Here is an 18,579-nt window from a genome sequence, read left to right as displayed (position 1 = left end):
ACCAAATAATTCTTTGTGTGTGTGTGTGGGGGGGGGTGCTGTTCTCTGTGTTGTAGGATGTGCAGCAGCATCCCTGGCCTCTAATCACTAGATGCCGAGTCACACCCACCCACCCCCAAATTGTGACAACCAAATATATCTCTGGACATTGAAAAGTGTCCCCAAGGGACAAAATAGCCCCCAATTGAGAATTACTGGTTAGAGACAAAGAGAGGTGTTGTGAAGGCTAAACAGCTTGTAAAGGACAATATGTTGATAGGATAGGAGGAAGACGGGGAAAAAAAAGGAGAAAGACAAGAGATTTTCATTGAGGGTGTAAATATTATCCTGAAGTCCTGGGGGAGGTAAAGTGACTAAGTTTTGTGAATGAAATCAGTCTTGGTGGATAGTTTCTATGTGCACACACAACCCAAAGACAAGGACACACCACCTGTGGGTACACATACAGGTAGTGTGCATATAGAGATGAAAAGCAAATATGGAGAGAAAGAAAATATTTTCCTGAACCCTTTCTTTTATTCATCTTTCTTGTTTAACAAGACAGTACACATTTCAAAATATTGTAAGTCTTCCATCAGTTCTTTCTGAATGGGGTTTAAGTCAGAACCAATAAAACTGGAAGTAACTGTAACCCCTGCTTCTTTCTCCCCTTCTGTGTAATCACATGTTCTATAACCCAGGCTTCTGGTATTCTCAAGCTCTCTTCTCACTCTCCTAATGAGCAATAAAAATCTCAAGAAAGATTTAGATAAACTCAGTTATACCTGCTGTCAATGATTGTGTAGACTAACTGTTACTCCTCTTCTGATATTCTTTACAAGTTAAAGGGAGGAAAACCTGGTTTGACTTAAGCCAAAGGAATGAGACTCAATGTCTCATTGTGGGACTCAGCAAGCCTTGGGAGAGAATTCCTTCTTATTGGAGGTGGCTTCCCCAGAACCCCAGAGACTGGCCACTTGGGTAGCTTTGGTACACCCAGAAGGCTCGGCCTGTCTGTCCTTCTGAGGTGTCTGTTACACACCAGAAGAACCTCCTTCTCTGCTCAGGCCAGGCTCCTGCCTTTAGAGAGAAAGATCCTCCAAGATTCCCTGCCAGAAAAGAATCTGAGAGGAAGGGCAGCTTAAGCCTGTGCAGGAAACAGGTTCTGTGTGGAAGAGCCAGGGTGGAAGATAGCTCCTGAGACCATCATCCTCAGTGCCTTGCGAAACCAAGGGTAAAACATGCCATATATAATGGGATTGAATGTGGAATTGAAATAACCCAGCCAGAGGAAGATACTGTACAAATCTTCAGGGGTTGTAAAATTAATGAAAGGGTCAGTGATCGTCAAGACAAAGAAGGGCAGCCAGCACAGCACGAACATTCCCATGACCATGCTTAGTGTCTGGCTGGCCTTGCTTTCATTTCTGGAGGAGGCCTTCATTTTGCTTTGTGACCCAACCTGTATCATCCTAGGACCCTTGTCAATGTGCCTGGTGTGCTTCCTGGCTACCGTGAAAATGTGTATGTAAATCCCCACCATTATTGTCCCAGGGAGGAAGAAAGCTATGAAGGAGGCCAGCACGCCCCAGAGTTTGTTAAATATCAACACACACAAGCCTGTGCAGCTGATGGCTGCAACAAAGTCTTCTGCACCAATTATATTGAATTCAGAGAAAACCAGGCCAAAGGCAAAAAAGATGGGAACGGACCAGCTGATAAGTAGAAAGAGCTGTATGACAGGGACAGTGATTTTGGTGACATAGTGCAAAGGATCACACACGGCATAGTGGCGATCAACTGAGATGAAGCAGAGATGAAAAATGGAGGTAGTGCAGAGCATGATGTCACAGCAGCTGTGGACTTTGCAAAAGAGATCTCCAAAGTACCAGCAGGACTCGATGGACCTGACCATACTGAAGGGCATGACCACACAGCTCAGCATAAAGTCAGTGGTGGCCATGGAGAGGACAAGGAAGTTGGTCGGGGAGTGGAGCTGCTTGAAGTGTGCAATGGAAATGATGATGACCATGTTGCCCAGCATGGTCACGACTATGGCTCCAGCCATGGCAATGTACATGGCACACACGCTCAGCACAGACCTCACCTTCCTGGGGCATGAACTGTTAACAAAAGCAAAGCAAAATTGGACTTCTGGAGGGTTCCAAAGGTCAGGTGAACTCATTGTCTTTGACCCAAGAGGACTATGAGTCTTTTCCAAAAGTATGTGTTCCCCATATTACTGTAAAAGAAAAAAAAAATAGCAATCATTGGCAGGGTCACTTTTCCCAGAGGCACAGCTACCCTGCATTCCCAAGTTCAAGCCTGAGCTCACTACCAGTCAGGAGCAGGGCTTCAGTGCTTCCTAAACCTTAATGTGCATGCAAGTTACCTGGAGACCTTTGTAAAAACCAGATTCTAATACTGGGGTGAAGGCTGAAAGTCTTCATTTCTCACAAGTTTTTAGAAGTTGCTAATGTTACTAGTCCAAGGATCACTTCACAAGTAGCAATGGACAAAGGAAAACTGAATTAATATTCAGTCACCCAAGATGTTATTAATATAGATAAAACCCCCCATGTAGATGCATGGAGGTTTCCATTCCAAATCCACAGGCAGATCAAGAATTTTTCCTATGCCACTTATATTAACTAATTTGCACCTCGAGAATTATCAGGGGCTCCAGAGCTATTCTTTAGTGTTTAACTTAAACAATAATTATGATTTGAAGATGGTGTTTCTTTGTAAAAACTTCTCTGTGGACACTTGCAAAAGCTTTTGATCCTGCCATCTATTACATACTATTCAATTAAGGAAACATTTCTCTCCCCACTGTGAACAACATAGTTTTGGGGATTTAAAGCAGTATTATTGTAAACTAAAAACATGCTAGATGTTACCAGTTGTACGTGAATAATCTTCTCAAAAAGAAGAGGAAAATACCTCAAATAACAGATTCTGTAAGTCTTATGGGTTATCTTCTGTCATTTAGCAGCTGCCTTCATGAATTCAAGTTTAGGTTGATGTTCTCCTGTCCACAGAAGTTAAGTCTTGGTAACAAATTTGGCACTTCAGAGTCCTCAATGTTTCATCTGTCATTTGATATAATTTATGCTGCTGCCCTTATAATGGAAAAATAATAGGACTGACTCACCCCGAGTATGACATGGGTTTGGTTTGTTTTTCCAGTGTGATGACTACTGGCCAGCATTTGTGAGATTGAAGTCCAGGTTGGAAAGTGGACTTTGGTCTGAGAAGAAACTAAAACTCACTGGTCCATCAGGAAAAGGAACCCATAACCAGGTCAACCACAGATTCATTTCGAAAATACATTAATGGGAATACAAGCCCCTTTGAAACCAATATTTCCACTATTGGCTAATATAGCTCAGCAATTATTTCCAAAGTCTAAGTATTATTTTAAATCTTAATATCAAGGCAAATCTTATTTGTTCTGAATATAGTAATTTAGTTTCTCAGATTAGAACCTTTTTTTTTAGATAGTTTTAAATTGTACCAATCAAGTATTATGCGATTGACTTGAACTTGAGAAACCAAAACACAGGGAGGTAATAGTTAAGAAGGACAAAGACTTATTCAGCTCCTTTATAAACTGCAGATTATCAGTTTCACAACACATAGCACAAATTACTTGATTATTAACCTTTGTTTCCCAAGCTCTAAGATGCTGACTGTAATGCAATCTCAAGTAACTAAATAACTTCTTTAATAAATTTATCCTGCATTTTATCTTCTCTGTTTTCATGAATATTCTGTTTTTAACTTATCTTTAAAAATAGCTAACAATGACCACACAAAATTGCTTAAGCATATAGACATAGTATTTCTTATACAAAATAGTACACTCTTCAATGTTTCATAATATAATTTTTGAAGTTTTAGATGCCATTTTGAAAACCTAATCCTTGAATGGATTGATATCATTTAAATTCCTAGGTTTCTAAAGTGAATTTCATTTATTAATTTTTTTTTAATGTGGTATGGAACAGCTGCTAGAAACTAACAGCATTCACTCATGGTCCTGCTGCCTGGTTACAGATATTAGGGAAATACTTATACATTTAAATACTAGATTAAGACAAGAAGCCAGAGCAAGACACACAACATCCCTTAAGAAATGATTGCATGGGTGAATGGTAAAGGTAACATCAAAGATAATAATTTTCAATTCTTCTCTTGAGCACTTGGCCAAAAATTAACAACAACAAGTAAACAAAATACAAATATGACTGCTGGTCTGTTGCTTTGGTATAAAAGGAATGTTATGAAATTAAATAGAGTTGGGGTTTTGTTATTTTAAATCTTAGGAGAAATAGAGATTGCTTAACTTTACCTCAGGAAAAGATACTCACAGTCATTTTTTAAAAAATAAATTTAAGTTAAGCATGTAGGTAGTGAGTAGAGGGGAGGCATTTGGCAAAGCTAGAAATGTATCACCAAACATCAACCTCTACGGCATCTCACTGTTATGGGATAGAATGTTTCTGCCTTTAGGCTCTTTACTAACAACATTTTCCCCAGGCATATCAACAAAGGACTAAATTAATGGCAGGGTTGCACAAAATTATGTAAGAACAGCACAGAAAATTGCCAGTTATTTCCTCTAGGTGGTAGAAAGGAACATTTGCTAGCAATTCTGGAGAGGAGAAAAAATTGCTTAGTATTTTTTTTAAGTGTACAGAATAGAGAAGGACAATAAAAGAATACAGAACCAGGGAACAGACACGAGGACTCTGAAATAATGACAATGAAAATATAAAAGTTCAAGAATTTCAAGGAAAAAAAAGAAAAAAGGTGTTATGTAATAATATTTTCCTCAAACATTAAGTGCCTGAAATCATATTAAGGGTTCTATATTTATTGCCCTCAAATAAGAAGGGAAAATCTTCACCAAAGCTCAATAATTTATTGACAATTAATTGGGAAAAATTAGGAAAAGACACATCACACTGGCTTTACCAGGCATGATGCTTCTTGGTTTCTGGTTACACAGATAGCTCAAACAGTCTAACTCTGGAATTATTTCTGTAAGAAATTTTTTAAGTAATGATTTTCTCTTACTCTGACATATCTTATCCTCATTCTTAAATATATTCTTAGGTAAAAGAGATGATTTGTGAATTAAGTTTAAGAAATACCTAATGTGGGTCTTCCTATCACCATCTCTTTAGAATCTCAGTGATTTTAAAAAATGATCCGGATTATTTTATGAATTACTGTTTTAAGTGTGGTTCTATTTTTTGGAGAGAGATAGAGAGAGAGAGAGAAATTTACCTGATCCTTTTCTCCTTCTACTATCCTAATATATTCTCCTTTGGTTTCCCAGACTTTGCTTTGCTAATCAGGTAGTGTGGAGTTAAAATAGCCTAAAGGTGAACTGTCCCCTGTGCTAAGATTTCTTACCACTGAAATGAGCACAGCGAGCCATCCCTCCCCTTGCGGATGGCCCTCCAGAAAAGGCTCTTATGCTCACACACTTGCAGGTCGGCTCCTGGCAGGCTGGGCTGTCATCAATGTTTATACACCAAATGTGTCTCCCGAGGGGTGCTTTACTTGTGCCCTGCTTTAGAAAGTGTGTCCTTTAGCAATCCTCAGCGTGCGGCCAGCAAAGGGACGGCAAGTCACCAGGGAGTCAGCTCCGTTGGTTGGGGCGGGTGAACCAGTTTTGCACCAACATTCCAGTGCCCTGAGGGGTGACATGGATTGGCCTCACGAGAGGCCAGAGGTGGGAGGGAAAGAATGGAAGGAAGGGAAGGAGAAGGAAAACGGGAAAATTTTGTTCAACTCCAACAAATGCTCAGTCCACTTCTTACCAAATGCTAGATAATGTTTTCCAACAGTGAATTATTTAATTCCTGGTAAAAATTTGACTTGTTTCTGTCTTTTACTTTTGCTGCCATGCACAAGTCAATGATATTTCTTCACACTGCAGTTCTTTTATGGTCTATGCAGTGGAAACAATGTTTCACAAAATCCAGGCAAAGAGTGAAATGTTCCCTCATCATGTGGGTATTTTCACCATCGTCTGGGGGAAGGGGCTTCATTAGTGGGGCTGCTCCATACACTAAAATTCAAGCAGTTCACGTTGGGAAGTTTATGGTCCAGCAAGACCCCAAATACATATATTTAAACACATGCAGTGTTGGAGAAACTTCAAAGCTTAACTATTTATCAAAATAGAATCAAATTATTCACTTTTAAGTTAATTGGTGAAAACTAACATTATTTCATCCTCTGAGGAGCTCCTTCATGAAATTAAAAGACTTGGTCAGAGGAAATGGATGGAGGACTTGGGGGTTTTCCTTTTATGCTCATCAGGTTTGACAAAACTTCACTTTCCTTCCTTCTTGACAGATAGAGAACTAATATTTTTACAGTTTATTTTTGTAAATTTGTATTGTATCAATCAGGATCCAGTCAGGAAAATAGTTATTTTAGTAGAGAAAACCTCACAAAGGCAATTGTTTTAAGAAGTATGGGAGGGACTAAAAAGACAAAATGGAAACGCAGATGTAACATAGCTGGTAATTGCAGGGGGCAACTGCTTCTGCCTCCAGGATTGGGGAACAAGGGGACAGAGAGGTTGTGGGGTGGAGTCAGGGGGCAAGGAGGCAGGGGGCCCACAAACCAATGTCCTCTGAGGTGAGGATGCTGCCTGGCTACCACTGGTTCCTCAGGGCCTTGAGAAGAGCGCTCCGTGGAGGTGATTATTTATGAAGAATGTGCTCATTCACACATCTTCCTTGCTGGAGCAGACCTATGAGTGACTTTAGGGGTTTGGTCAGACCCAGGCCCAAGAAATTACCCAAGTATTTCAATGGCGTTTGTCTAAATGAAATCCCACACCGGGAAGACAACCCCTCCGTGGCTCCCAACCTGACCAAGCAGCAAGCTCAGGCCCCTGGTGGCTGGTGGGCTGAGGGTCCCCACCCTCCCACCCTGCACCCACGTGGGCTGCTGCTCAGCACAGCCTCACCCAGGGCCAAACAACTTCCAGGACTTTACTATTTCTAAAAGCTAGAGAGGCAAAGAATACTTCACAAAAGGAAAAGCAATTACAGGCCTACCTCGGAGATATTGCAGTTCAGTTTCAGATCAGCAATAAAGGGAGCCTTGTGATACAGTGTGTCAGTAGAACTTTTGGTTTCCAAGTGCATATAAAAGTATGTTGACACTATACTGAAGTCTATTAATAGCATTATGTATAAATAAACAATGCGCATACCTTAATAAAATGACATAGAGACATGAAGTGAGTACATGCCATTGGAAAAATGGTGCCTATAGATTTGCTGCATGTGAAGTTGCCACAAACCTTCAATTTGTAAAAAAAAAATATATATATATATATGTATATATATGTATATGCAATATCTGTGAAGCACAGTAAAGAAGCACAACAAAAGGAGGTATGCCTATATATGCCCTTGACAATGTAAAGATATTTTCTTTCCTTGGCATTATGTTGCCAGTAAACCACTCTCAACTGCTCATCACCCCAAAAGAATAAAGATAGAATAAAGAATAAAGTATAAATAAGAATAAAAGAAAGAACTAAGAATAAATTAAGGTAGAATAAGTAAACAAAAATAAAAGATAAAGTAAAATTAAAGGACAAAGAATACAGTAATACAGAATAAAGATAAATAAAGTATAAAGTAAAATGTAGAAAAACACAGTTACCAACAGATACTCAGAACTACTGAGTACTTGCACTTTTAATACAATTTTTCTCAAACATCAAATACAGATAGATCTGAATTAAATACAAAACTCAAATGGTTCAGATCAGATTATATAGTTCTATATAGACTTTTCCAAAAATTATGCAGATCTGTTTACTGATATGGAATGAATTTCTTATACATAAACTAAGTGAAACAGCCAAGTTGTAGAACAGTACATATAGTATGTTGCCATTTGTTTTGTTTTAAATGTTCAAGGAACAATATATAAATCCATGCTTTATGGATATCAAGTGCACCTCTAGAAAGATACACAAGAAACCAATTGCTTCTGGGGAAATATCTGAAAGACCAGAGGACAAGGATTGAAGGGAGAATTATGTTTAAGTCTATATTCTTTGTTTCTTTTGAATTTTTCTAAATTTGCTTGAATTACCTTTTTCAAGAAATGAAGTGAAAAAAGAACACAAGTGTTTCTGCACATATTAATATGCATTTTTATTTATTTTAATCCAAGAAATTATCACTTTATTTTAAATATAAGGGGAAGCTAGAGAACTCTTATCTTTATGTTTCTGCAAGCTCTGAATTAGGTAGAGAAATGGTGAAGAAACTCAGATTCATAGTATTAATATAGCTTGTTCAGTTCAGGCATAATCTGTGTGTATTTATCATTTTTAGTATCTGTTATATTTAAGAGAATTTGCCATATTACTGTATTTATCACAATAGCTTTGTGTTTTCCATGTAAAATGTGTTAAGGATGTGATTTTTAAGTAGAAAAGCATGAGAGAATTTCACTGAGTTTAAAAACAGTGGTATAATTTTTCAGAGCCCTAAAATTCACCATATTTGTAAATAATTCATTAAATCTACAAGAGTTAAGAATGGGAGATGATTTTATGTATTAGCCTGACAATTAAAAAGGATACTGAATAGTTTAATTTTATTAATCCATATAAAATAATAAGAGAATTCCATTTATTAGGCTTTAACTGCTCCTTTACAAGGTGGTGTTTAAAGTTAAGTGTCCACTCAGAATAACAAAAGTTGTAAATTAAGCAAAATTTGAAGGAATAGCTAGGCTTTTAAATATTTTTAGAAATCTTATAATAATTTTAAAAGCCAAAATTACCTCAGAAAAACCTTTCCCATATACAAAAGCCATTCTCCGCAGCAGGCTTGTACAGGACTTGAGGCCTTTGGAGGGAACTTCCAAACTTCATCTCAGCAGTGAAATGCTACATTAGCCCAGTGATCAGCGGAAAAGAAATGGCATAGTCAAGCTCTATGGAGGAGAGTTTAAGAACTGAACTATTTGCAAAGGTGTCAGTACAAAGCCGCAAGAAACAGGGCCAACGCTGCAGAGCTGCAATAGCTGGGAGGCACCCCTGGGCCAGCGGGGGTCTGGGAGGGAAAAGACAGAGCAGCTCTGAGAGGATAGCTGTGAGAGCATCCCAGCCAGCCCCGGGCAGCCCAGGGGGTCAGCGATAAGCCCCCTGATTTCACCACCTTCCACCCTCTGATCTCCTGCTGAGCCTTGGTTAAAAGACAGCTTAGCCCCAGGGCAAGCTTGCTCCTGAACCTGGTCTGTGCGCTCAGGCTCCCGCACAGAGCCACACGGGAAGGAACTGTCATGTCCAGCACCAGGGAAGTTGAGAGAGACATGGGGAGCAGGTTGGGAGGTAGTGGGACTGCAGACAAGAAGACTAGCTAGCAAAGGGCTGCAAAAGTCTGTTCAGGAAATGAGGAGGGTCTGGACTCCGACTACGGGGTCTTGGGTGGGAGGGGAGGCATTCTACAGATGAAGCTCGAAATAAGTATTTATATCCTTTACCCAGTGCTCAATATCAGAGGTTCCATAGAGCTTGTGGTTCTATGTTTTCTGCAGCTAGCCTATGCAAATGGCTTATTCCATTTACATTTAGATAGATTTATATCTGCAGAGAATTCTCTAACAACCACATGCCCATGTTCCACGTGCTAACACTGGTTGTCCCTATACAGCTCCCTCCTCCCTTTGAAAACCCTTCCTGCTGCTGCCACTGGACCATTAGAAGCACATACACACCCACAGACACACACACGCACACACACACACAAACCATGAAGTTTTTCGAGCAGAGAAATAGTTCAGAAGTAGAGAAACAAATGAGAATTGTGAAAGTAGGAAGAGAGAGAAAACCAAAGCAGTAAAACCATAGCTGGATGTAATTGCCTCTTACTAATGAAATGGGACAAGTCAGTTTTCATGTCCTCACTTGTGAAGGGAGAGGCATGGCTGGGCAGTGTCTGTGGAACTGTGAGGTTCTCAGGAAGAAGGACCTGGCAGTGCTAGCCTGGCCCTGATACCTCTTGCTAGAAAAAGCCCAAATTGTTCACTTTGGGGCCAGCAGTTAGATTGGATTAGTAAATATCCTTTGGTGGTCATGAAAATACTTCACAACCATCAATTATGCATTTATTATGCACATTTACTACACTTTTCTCCTAACAAACGGAGGGAATGTGAACTAGTGATGTCGAAGGGGAAGTGGCCCTTACTGAATCATATTGCCCTTTGGGAGGTAGGTTGAGCCTGGGTCAGTTTTCATAGCTTGATCTAGGGCAAAGGGTTTCTGGGAATTTGGAGAGAAGAGATCAGAAGAGAAATGAGGAAAACCCACAGGAAATTTTCCTGATTCAAAGTTTGATCTGAGGCTGAATTTGGATTTAGGAAAAGTGGGACAATCTAGCTTCCTTTGGTTTCCCTTTTCTCCCTCCCACCCCATATTTCCAAGTATGAGGGTGTGTGACTGTTATGGGTGGTTGTTTACTTCCCAATCTATGAAAATAAAAGGAAAGTTCTGGTTGTCTCTTAAGCTTCACAGAAAAATAATTGGAAGGACCCTCACAAATGTTAATAATCTGAATTAAATCATGGATATTGTGGTATGGATGAAATTTATTTGGCAGGGCCCTCAGGGAATATTCAGAGAAAGTGGTTGAAATGGGTCCAAGGAGAGGCCTTGTGTTCCCCAGCCCATACGTAGACATAGCATGCAGATTAAGAAGCTACAGTCCTAGGAAATAAGAAGTCCTTTCATATGCAAACCACAAAGTGAAATATCACAAGGGTGAAAGTTCAAATTACATATGATGATTTGCAATCAACCTGCTTATCACATGGGCAACCCCAGGGTGGCAGGAAATACCTAACTGATTCATATAATGATGATTAGCTATTCTTCCAAGCCAAATGAGAGGGCCAACAGTAGGGTGATTAAAAAAAAGGCCAACCTCAATTCCCACTTCCTTTATGGATCTCCAAGTCACAATGATTTTCCTTTTCTGAATTCCTAACATGGAGTCAGAGAGGAACTAAAATCATTAGCACTTATTTTCTCTATTCCTATAGTGGTCTTTAATAGTACATTTAATGTGCATTTTCTCACCACTCAGAGGTGAGTCTAGATTGGATACAGAGTTCACAATCAATTAGTCAAAGATATTCAATGTAGGCCTGGTGCAGGTTCTAGAACCCTTAATCAGATTATTGGGTTTTTTTTTTTCTTTTCTTTAAAGAGTAAGCAGGTAGAAAATTTATTAGTTATGCATGTGAGAGAACATGCAGGCACTCTTGCAAAGAGAGATGAGAAAGGCGAGAGGCCCCAGCCATGTGGGGCCATTTGCTTTCCTAGATCAGCTTTACTTCCTCCCTCTCCCCCTTCCTTGTCTGAGGTCTTCCCCCTACCTCCCTTCTCTCCGGGGCAGTGCCTGGTGGTAGACAGTGCATTTGGGTGGGTCAGCTGCCAGCAGGCATTTCCTGTAAGTGGGAAGCCCCAGGCAGGGCCTCTGCTGGACACATCCTCCTGATCTGGATTAAGGTTCCTCAAGGGCTCCTTCAGGGTCTCTTCTCTCCCCCTCTCTCCCTGCTTTAACCTGCCTCAACCTCCCCCTCAGAGAGTTTTCACCCTTTAATCCTAAGGGTTCCTGAGGGACAAGGTCTGTCTTCCATAGATGCTTCTTGTTGTCAGGGGGTGTAGGCCCTGCCTGATGGGGCACAGAAATTTCTGGCTTTCTCGTTCAAGTTGAGAGGGGAGGAGTCTGGAAGAGCAGTCAGAATGGCTGAAAATCCTTGCATCAGCATTGATTTGCTGTGAAAGACTTCTAGTCTGGAAGAAATAAACTTAGTGAGGAGCTTTAAAATGGAAGAGCTGATCAATAGCAAGAGGAGGATAGAAGTAAGCAGCCTGGGAGAGGCATTAGCCAAGAGATACTGGGGGAGAGGGAAGGGAGTGACAGTCCTTTAGGTTCAAGGGTGAATCTGAGCTGGGCAGCTCATTCCTGCTCAACTGGGGAATAAGAAGGTGCATGTGGCAATATAAGGGGTGCAAGAATGAGGCTTAGAAGGGGCTTGATTGATCGGTCTGTGGCTTTGGCTCCCATGTTGGCTCAGTTATTTCCTCGAGAGATGTTAGTATGATTTTCTGATGGCCAGGGTAATGAATTACAGATATTTTTGTCAGCAAGAGCATGGCATTTAAGAGATTGAGTATCTCTTGGTGGTGTTTAATTGGGAGGAAGCCTTGCTCTTTCCACACTGCTGCATGGGTTTGCAGGACTAGGAAAGCAGAGCCTTTTCTCTTTTCCTAGTTTTGGAGCTCACGTGAGGGCAATTAGGTTTACTGTTGGGCTAAAGTCCCTGGAGGCAAGGCTTTGGCTTCATTCTAGTTTAACTGATTATTGCATACTTTGCTTTCTTTGCTTTTTGGTTAATGAAGCTACTTTTAGAAGTAAAAATATTTAATAAACTATAGCAGAAGTTTTGTCCTGTTTAACCTTTACACATTTTCTTGTTGTTTTTTTTTTTAAAGTCCTTTTTGTTGAAGATGAAGTTTTGACTTACAGTTGACTGACCAATAAAATAGATTGTAGGCATTATTTGCCCTTCCCAGGAGCAAATAATGGGAGTAAGGGTCTACTTGGATATATTTTTTTCATAGCCTCCACCAGAATTCCCTGAAATAAGGCAGGGTTCTCTTTATTTTTCTGAGTTATATTCTGTAACATAATTTACAGGTTCAGTTGTGCACTTTTTCATTCCATTAGAGAAATTATCATGTGATTTCTGGTTTTCAGATCTGCCTGGCCCCTCTGATAGTTCCAGTTTTGAACAACATTTGGAACTGCTCCTGCCGCTACTGCACACTAGGCAGGCTGCTGGCCCACAAGTTGTCTGTGTGGCCCTGTGCTTTAGTCTAAATTTGACATTTTTCCTCAGAAGTGCAGCAAGACCAAAGAATGATTTGCACATTCCCTCAAGTGAATTTAAAGGCTAATACTAGGTATTTCAACTTTTCCATCCATTTTGAGGGATTCTTTAAGAACTTCCCTAACTGTTTCTTACATTGTCCTAAGTCGGTCATCAAAAAAGGGACATAGACCCTTATAGTTCCCATATCCCCTTTGGCCACTAATCAGAGAGGGTATATTTCATTCCCTTTTAAATTCTTTTCTTTTATTTCTGGAGAGTGGTAAGGGACTTCACTGCAAGTATGTCCTGCTGCACTTGAATATGGAAGGGGCACCATGGGCTTAGAAACCCCTTCCTTTAAATGAGAAGGGTCTATGGGGGCCTCAGGTCAGGCAGACTCAGGGTCTGGGGTTGGGGGTGGATTATCCCAGAGTCTTTTCGGGTTGCAGGTTTTGAGGGTTTGGCTAATAAAGGGCCATCTAATATATTTGCTTCTTTTCCCACCTGACTCCAGGAGGACTCATTTTTTAACTCCCCCTGAAGATAAAGTTTACATTTTTCCCTCCTGGTCTCGCCTTGATGAAAAGCTGGACATATGGAATTTCAGGCCCCATGTCTTCCCTTTTGCAAAAGAGACCTAAGTGGAGAATGACATTAAAGCCAAGAGTGCTGTTTTGAGGCCATTGCTCTTCGTATCCTAATTTATCCGGGGGCCAAGCAGTATTACAATAAAAGATAAGCTTTTTGCTTTTTAATTCAGTGGTCGGTGGGTTATCCTGATTTTTAAAGAGACATCCTAGAGGGCTTTCAAGCAGGATGCTGAATGCACTGCCCATTCTCTGAAAGAAGAGAGAGTGACAGGGATCCCTCACTCACTGTGGCCTGGTGTCCTGGTGTCATCAGCTGACGGGATCCCTTGAAACACCTTTTCATCCCCAGGCATCCCCTGGGGGAAGACCTGAGACTGGGGAGATGGGTGGTCTGGGGCACCATTTAACTCCCAAAACGGACTCAGTGGACTGGAGAGCTGGACCCCTCACCCCGATGGCTCTGAGCCCAGAGTCTGCTCTTCTTCCAACCCTGGGGAGCAAGAAGTTTTTTGGTGAGCCCTGTGCATGACCTGATCTAAAAAACACCATGAACAGAGAACTTGAAGGGACAGAGGTCACGCTTGGCTAAACTTGAGGCTTGTCTTTTCTTTTTGGAAGAGAAGTTTGATGTTTTTGAGAGAATAGGGGCTTTTATGAGATTTATTCAAAGGCCATATGCAAAGGAGAAGATGGACAAGAATATCCTGGAGAATTTCCTCTGGGACAGGGAAGGGAAAAGAAGGGGCACAGTTAGGGATAAGTGTCTCCATAGGGACAATGGGATGGTCTTTTGGGAAATCCACAACCACTACCCTGCAGGAAGTCTCCCCACGGAAAATTTTAATACAGACCCAGCACTGAGTTTGCACAGAGGCTGAAGAGCAATGGAGAAGAAACAAGTACTTGACTAGCTGGGTTTACTAGTTTTAAGGCAGCCCCAGGGAGTAAGGAGATCCCTCCCTGGAAGAGGGTGGGGGATTTAGGGACAAAGAGAAATTGATGAGACACTAGAATGTCCTCAGGCCTACAAAGGAGAGGGGTGGTGAAGGTTTAAGTTTAGGCTTTACTGTCAACTCCCATAACTAGGCAAGTCTGAGTGAGGTTGGCCCAGAGTGGCATTTTAGAACAAAGTAGCTCTATTATTTAATTAAGAAATTAATAATCTTACCTGCCACGGCCACTGTCACCGGAGGCTCCTCTAGGGTGATGGTCAGATGTGATGTCAGCAGAGACATAAGCGGCCTCAGGCCCCCGCAGTCTTCTCCACTTGCTGCGAGCAGGACTTGAGGGGCTGCCCTGCCCCCACCTTCAAAAGACAGTGCAGTCCCTGGGCCCCATGCCCTTGTGGGTGGCACTCGGGGCAAGGTTGGTGGGACCCAAGGTCAAGGGTTGTCTTGAGGCTTCTGGCTCTCCCTCTGCAGGGGCCTGTGACCCACAGTTGAAGGAAGGCCCTTGAGGCTGGGAGCCACAATTCGGGTGATCTCGAGGGACAGGGCGCCTTTAACAGTGACTGCAATTAGCTGAGCCTGGTCCCTGGGCTTTGCTTACCTCTCTGTCTTCTCCTCCTCCTCAGCCTTGTCCTGATTGTTAAAGACATAAAAGATCGTTTCTAATAGGTCATTAGTGGGAGTTTGCTGGCCCATGGAGAGCTTCTGCAGCTTTCTTCGAATGTCATGGGCACACTGGCTGATGCAATGGGTGCCCAGTAAAATATGACTTTCTTGGAGTCTGGGCAGACATTCTTCTACTTTTTAGGACTTCCACTAGCCTCCCCTGGAAAACAGCTGGGGTTTCCTCTTTCTCCTGAGTGATCTCCCTTAGCTTATTATAACTAACTGGCTTGGTAGTACATTTTCTCATGCCTTTAGCAAACAAGTTTTAAAGGGGGATCATTAAGATCTTCCTTTTTAATAGAAATTGGGACATGGGCATAATACAAGTAACAAGTCCCTTTTAGGCCCTTGACTTGATAGAGAGCTATAAACATTTGGGCATAGGGAATTTCTGACCACTTTCCCTATCTTTTACAGACTGGAGGATGGTATTATATTTGAGAATCCCATTGGTGGGGCTATGCTTTCCCATATTTTAGCTTATAGACTGTTGGCATTTCCCATTTTCTTTGGAAAAGGAAATCAAGGAGCCTCACTAGCACCAGTGTGACTGTGTGACATCCCAATGTGCATCAGAGCCGGGCCTTCCCTCTACACCAGCCCGATCACGTGGGAACATAGAAAGTACAGTAGCCAGGCATCCCCAGGACATTCTTCTTGAGAGATATCTAGACTTACACTTCTGGGGGTTTCCCGGCCTTGCCCAGAAGAATTCCAGGACAACTCTCTTGAGGAGTCCTTCCTCTTTGCTGGCCCAATCTCTTGGGAACACAGCAGTAAGTCACCAGGCATCCCCAGGAAGAGTCTCCAGGCATCCCTGGGATGTCCCTCCATGGGAGATGTACAGGCCTAAGATCCCAAGGTGGGGGGGCCTGCCCCACCTGAGAGAAATCTAGTATAATACTCCTAGGAATACCTTTGTCCCCTAAGTTTCCTGTTTTCTGAGGGTTAAAAAGAGAGCATGCTCTAGGAGAAGGGAACTTTATTTTCTGCTACAGAGGCTCTCAACAGAGGCTAACAATTAGGGCCTGGAGGGGAGACACTTCCATTGGAAAGTAACTAGTTTCCATTGGCATAAGCCAGAGGTGATCTCCTAGAAGGTTAAAGAGAACACCTTGTTTGGTACAAGAATTCTTAGCCCAGAATCCTTAGCCCAGAATCCTGTATTAACAAAAGATGGAATGTCTCAAAAGGCATCGAAAGCCAGACAGAGGAGAGAAGGAGACTCTCATGGAGGCAGGGGAGAGGACCTTTGTCAAAGAAGTGAAAAAAGGAACAGATCCAATAGGAGGATGGGTTTGGGTCCTCAGAGGGGAGGAAAAGAGAGAGTGTGGGGAAGTCTCAGAGAGACTAGGAGAGGGTGTAACAGGGAGACTTGATTTGGCTCCCACTGGACTCCTGCTTGACAGGACCCAAAGGGCAGTATCACCCACCACCCTGAGCCTCCTTGGATCTCCACGGCATGGAGACGGGCTCCTGCCACCTCGAAGGAGGGAGCTGGAGGCTCAGAGTGGACAGAGTTTATATCTTGGGGTAGCCAGAGAAGAGCCCTAGATTCCTAGAGACACAGAGTTGAATGAGGACATAGGAGAGGATAGCAGTGAGCCAAGTGAGAAGAAACAGCAGAAGCCTGCAGCCCAGCCTCCTGGTCAATAGCCAAGACTTACAGTCCAGACAGTTGGAGAAGAGAAGTGCCTCCTAGCTGGCTCGCCACAGGATGTTGCTGGGTTTGGGCTTCCAGGGTCTTGGCTATGCCATGAAAAAGAATTCAAGAGCACAAGCAAAGCATAGAGTAAGCAGGTAGAAAATTTATTAGATACACACGTGAGAGAACATATGGACACCCTCGCAAAGAGGTGAGAAAGGTGAGAGGAGAGATGACTAAATTGTAATAATATTTGTAGTGACCTGGAGATGTAAGGCATGTGCTGCAGGCCAAAATCATAGCAGTCTCATTTTGAATACCATATTCATTTTCATAAGGACTTTTTATTAATGTGCTTCAGGAAACAGATTGGCAGTTTCTGAATGGGAGCGAAATATTTTTCCTGACACCATATATTTAAGAGCCTTCTGAAACCATGGATAAAAAAACCCATGAATGAGGGGGTTACAAGTGGAGTTGAAGTACCCAAGCCATACTAAAAGATCAAGCACTATTATGGGAGTGGAATAGTCTAAATATGGGTCAATCAAAACAGCAAGAAAACAAGGCAACCAGCAAGCTAGAAACACTCCCATAACTATGCCCAAGGTCTTAGCTGCTTTCCTGTCCTTTTTCTTAGATAGGATTTTCTTCACATCAACCTTTGTGTTTTCAGGCATGTTGCTGAGGACTCGAGCATGTCGTCTGGAAACGATAAAGATTTTGCTGTAAATACCAACCATGATAGAGCCAGGAGTAAAGAAACATGTAGTGAACAATATTGTCCCCCAAAGTTTGTTGAAAGTAAGGGCACAGAAATTGAAGCAGGCAACAAGAATCTCATAGCTCTGCATACCCGAAACATTGGCCTCAGATAGAACTAAACCAAAAGAAAATAGAGCAGGGGCTGACCAGCAAAATGCCAGCAGTCGCTTTATCATGGAGGACGTCATTGTGGTCGTGTAGTGCAGAGGGTAACAGACAGCATAAAATCGGTCAATGGCAATGGAACACAGATGGAAGATGGAGGTCAGGCTTAGCATCATGTCAAAGCTCGCATGGAATTTACAAAAGCCATCCCCAAAATACCAGCAGCTCTCCACGGATCGCACCATGCTGTACGGCATGATGACAAAGCCCAGCAGGAAATCCGTGGTTGCCATGGAGAGGATCAGAAAGTTGGTGGGAGAATGAAGCTGTTTGAAATAAGAAATGGAAATCATTATAACCAGGTTTCCAAAGACAGTGATAACTATGGCTATGGTCATAAGCGAGTACATTATCACTCGGACTTGGAAAGTGCGGTTGGTGGGAGGACAGGATTTATTTCCAAATTTTGGACAACTGGATAAATCTTCAGGAATATTAGTCAGATCCATGATGCTTTATTGCTTGAAATTCCTTTCTAGGAAGATGATGTCAGCATTTCTTCTCTTCTTAAAGTGAGTCCAGTAAATTTGAGCTCCTAATATCACAATAAAATTTAAAGTCACCTTTTTTTAGTTCACTTCAACTATATTTTATTTAAATATTTAAAATGATAACAATGGTGTTTGGCTTTTGGAGTTGTTTGCTGGATAAGAAAAAGGGAAAAGATTCAACTGCTTATAAACTGCATACACTATCCACTTTTAGTCTATTTTATCCTATTCCATCCATCCGTCCATTCATTCAACATGGATGCATGTTTTGACTGCTCTATTCCTGACAAGTTATTGGAAGCTTTTCAGGAATTTATGGTCGACTTTCACTTTAAGCAGCCACTTCTCTGGAAATTTTTTGGACTACCACAAGCTAACACCTCCTGCAC

General features: G+C 41.8%; 2 protein-coding genes across 2 annotated transcripts; both read right to left on the bottom strand.

Annotated features, from left to right (window-relative positions):
- Nucleotides 1-1,120: 1,120 nt before the first annotated feature.
- Nucleotides 1,121-3,043, bottom strand: LOC119539925 (trace amine-associated receptor 4-like). The gene is made up of 2 exons (XM_037843829.1): nt 2,923-3,043; nt 1,121-2,221 (listed from the first exon to the last, which is right to left on the bottom strand). Exon 2 carries the CDS (start codon nt 2,162-2,164, stop codon nt 1,121-1,123), a length of 1,044 nt encoding a protein of 347 aa, XP_037699757.1. The 5' UTR covers nt 2,165-2,221; nt 2,923-3,043.
- A 13,997-nt stretch (nt 3,044-17,040) lies between these two features.
- On the bottom strand, nt 17,041-18,148 carry LOC119540203 (trace amine-associated receptor 3). Its single transcript, XM_037844270.1, has one exon. It carries the CDS (start codon nt 18,146-18,148, stop codon nt 17,117-17,119), a length of 1,032 nt encoding a protein of 343 aa, XP_037700198.1. The 3' UTR covers nt 17,041-17,116.
- Nucleotides 18,149-18,579: the final 431 nt, after the last annotated feature.

Source organism: Choloepus didactylus, chromosome 7 (assembly GCF_015220235.1).
Source record: "Choloepus didactylus isolate mChoDid1 chromosome 7, mChoDid1.pri, whole genome shotgun sequence".
In the NCBI taxonomy this organism is placed as follows: Eukaryota; Metazoa; Chordata; class Mammalia; order Pilosa; family Megalonychidae; genus Choloepus; species Choloepus didactylus.
The sequence above is the reverse complement of the archived record's forward strand: the minus strand, read 5'-3'. Positions and strand labels throughout refer to the sequence as shown.

Coding starts and splice junctions, on each gene's coding strand:
- LOC119539925 (XM_037843829.1), bottom strand. CDS start 2,164: ATGAGTTCACCTGACCTTTGGAACCCTCCAGAAGTCCAATTTTGCTTT.
- LOC119540203 (XM_037844270.1), bottom strand. CDS start 18,148: ATGGATCTGACTAATATTCCTGAAGATTTATCCAGTTGTCCAAAATTT.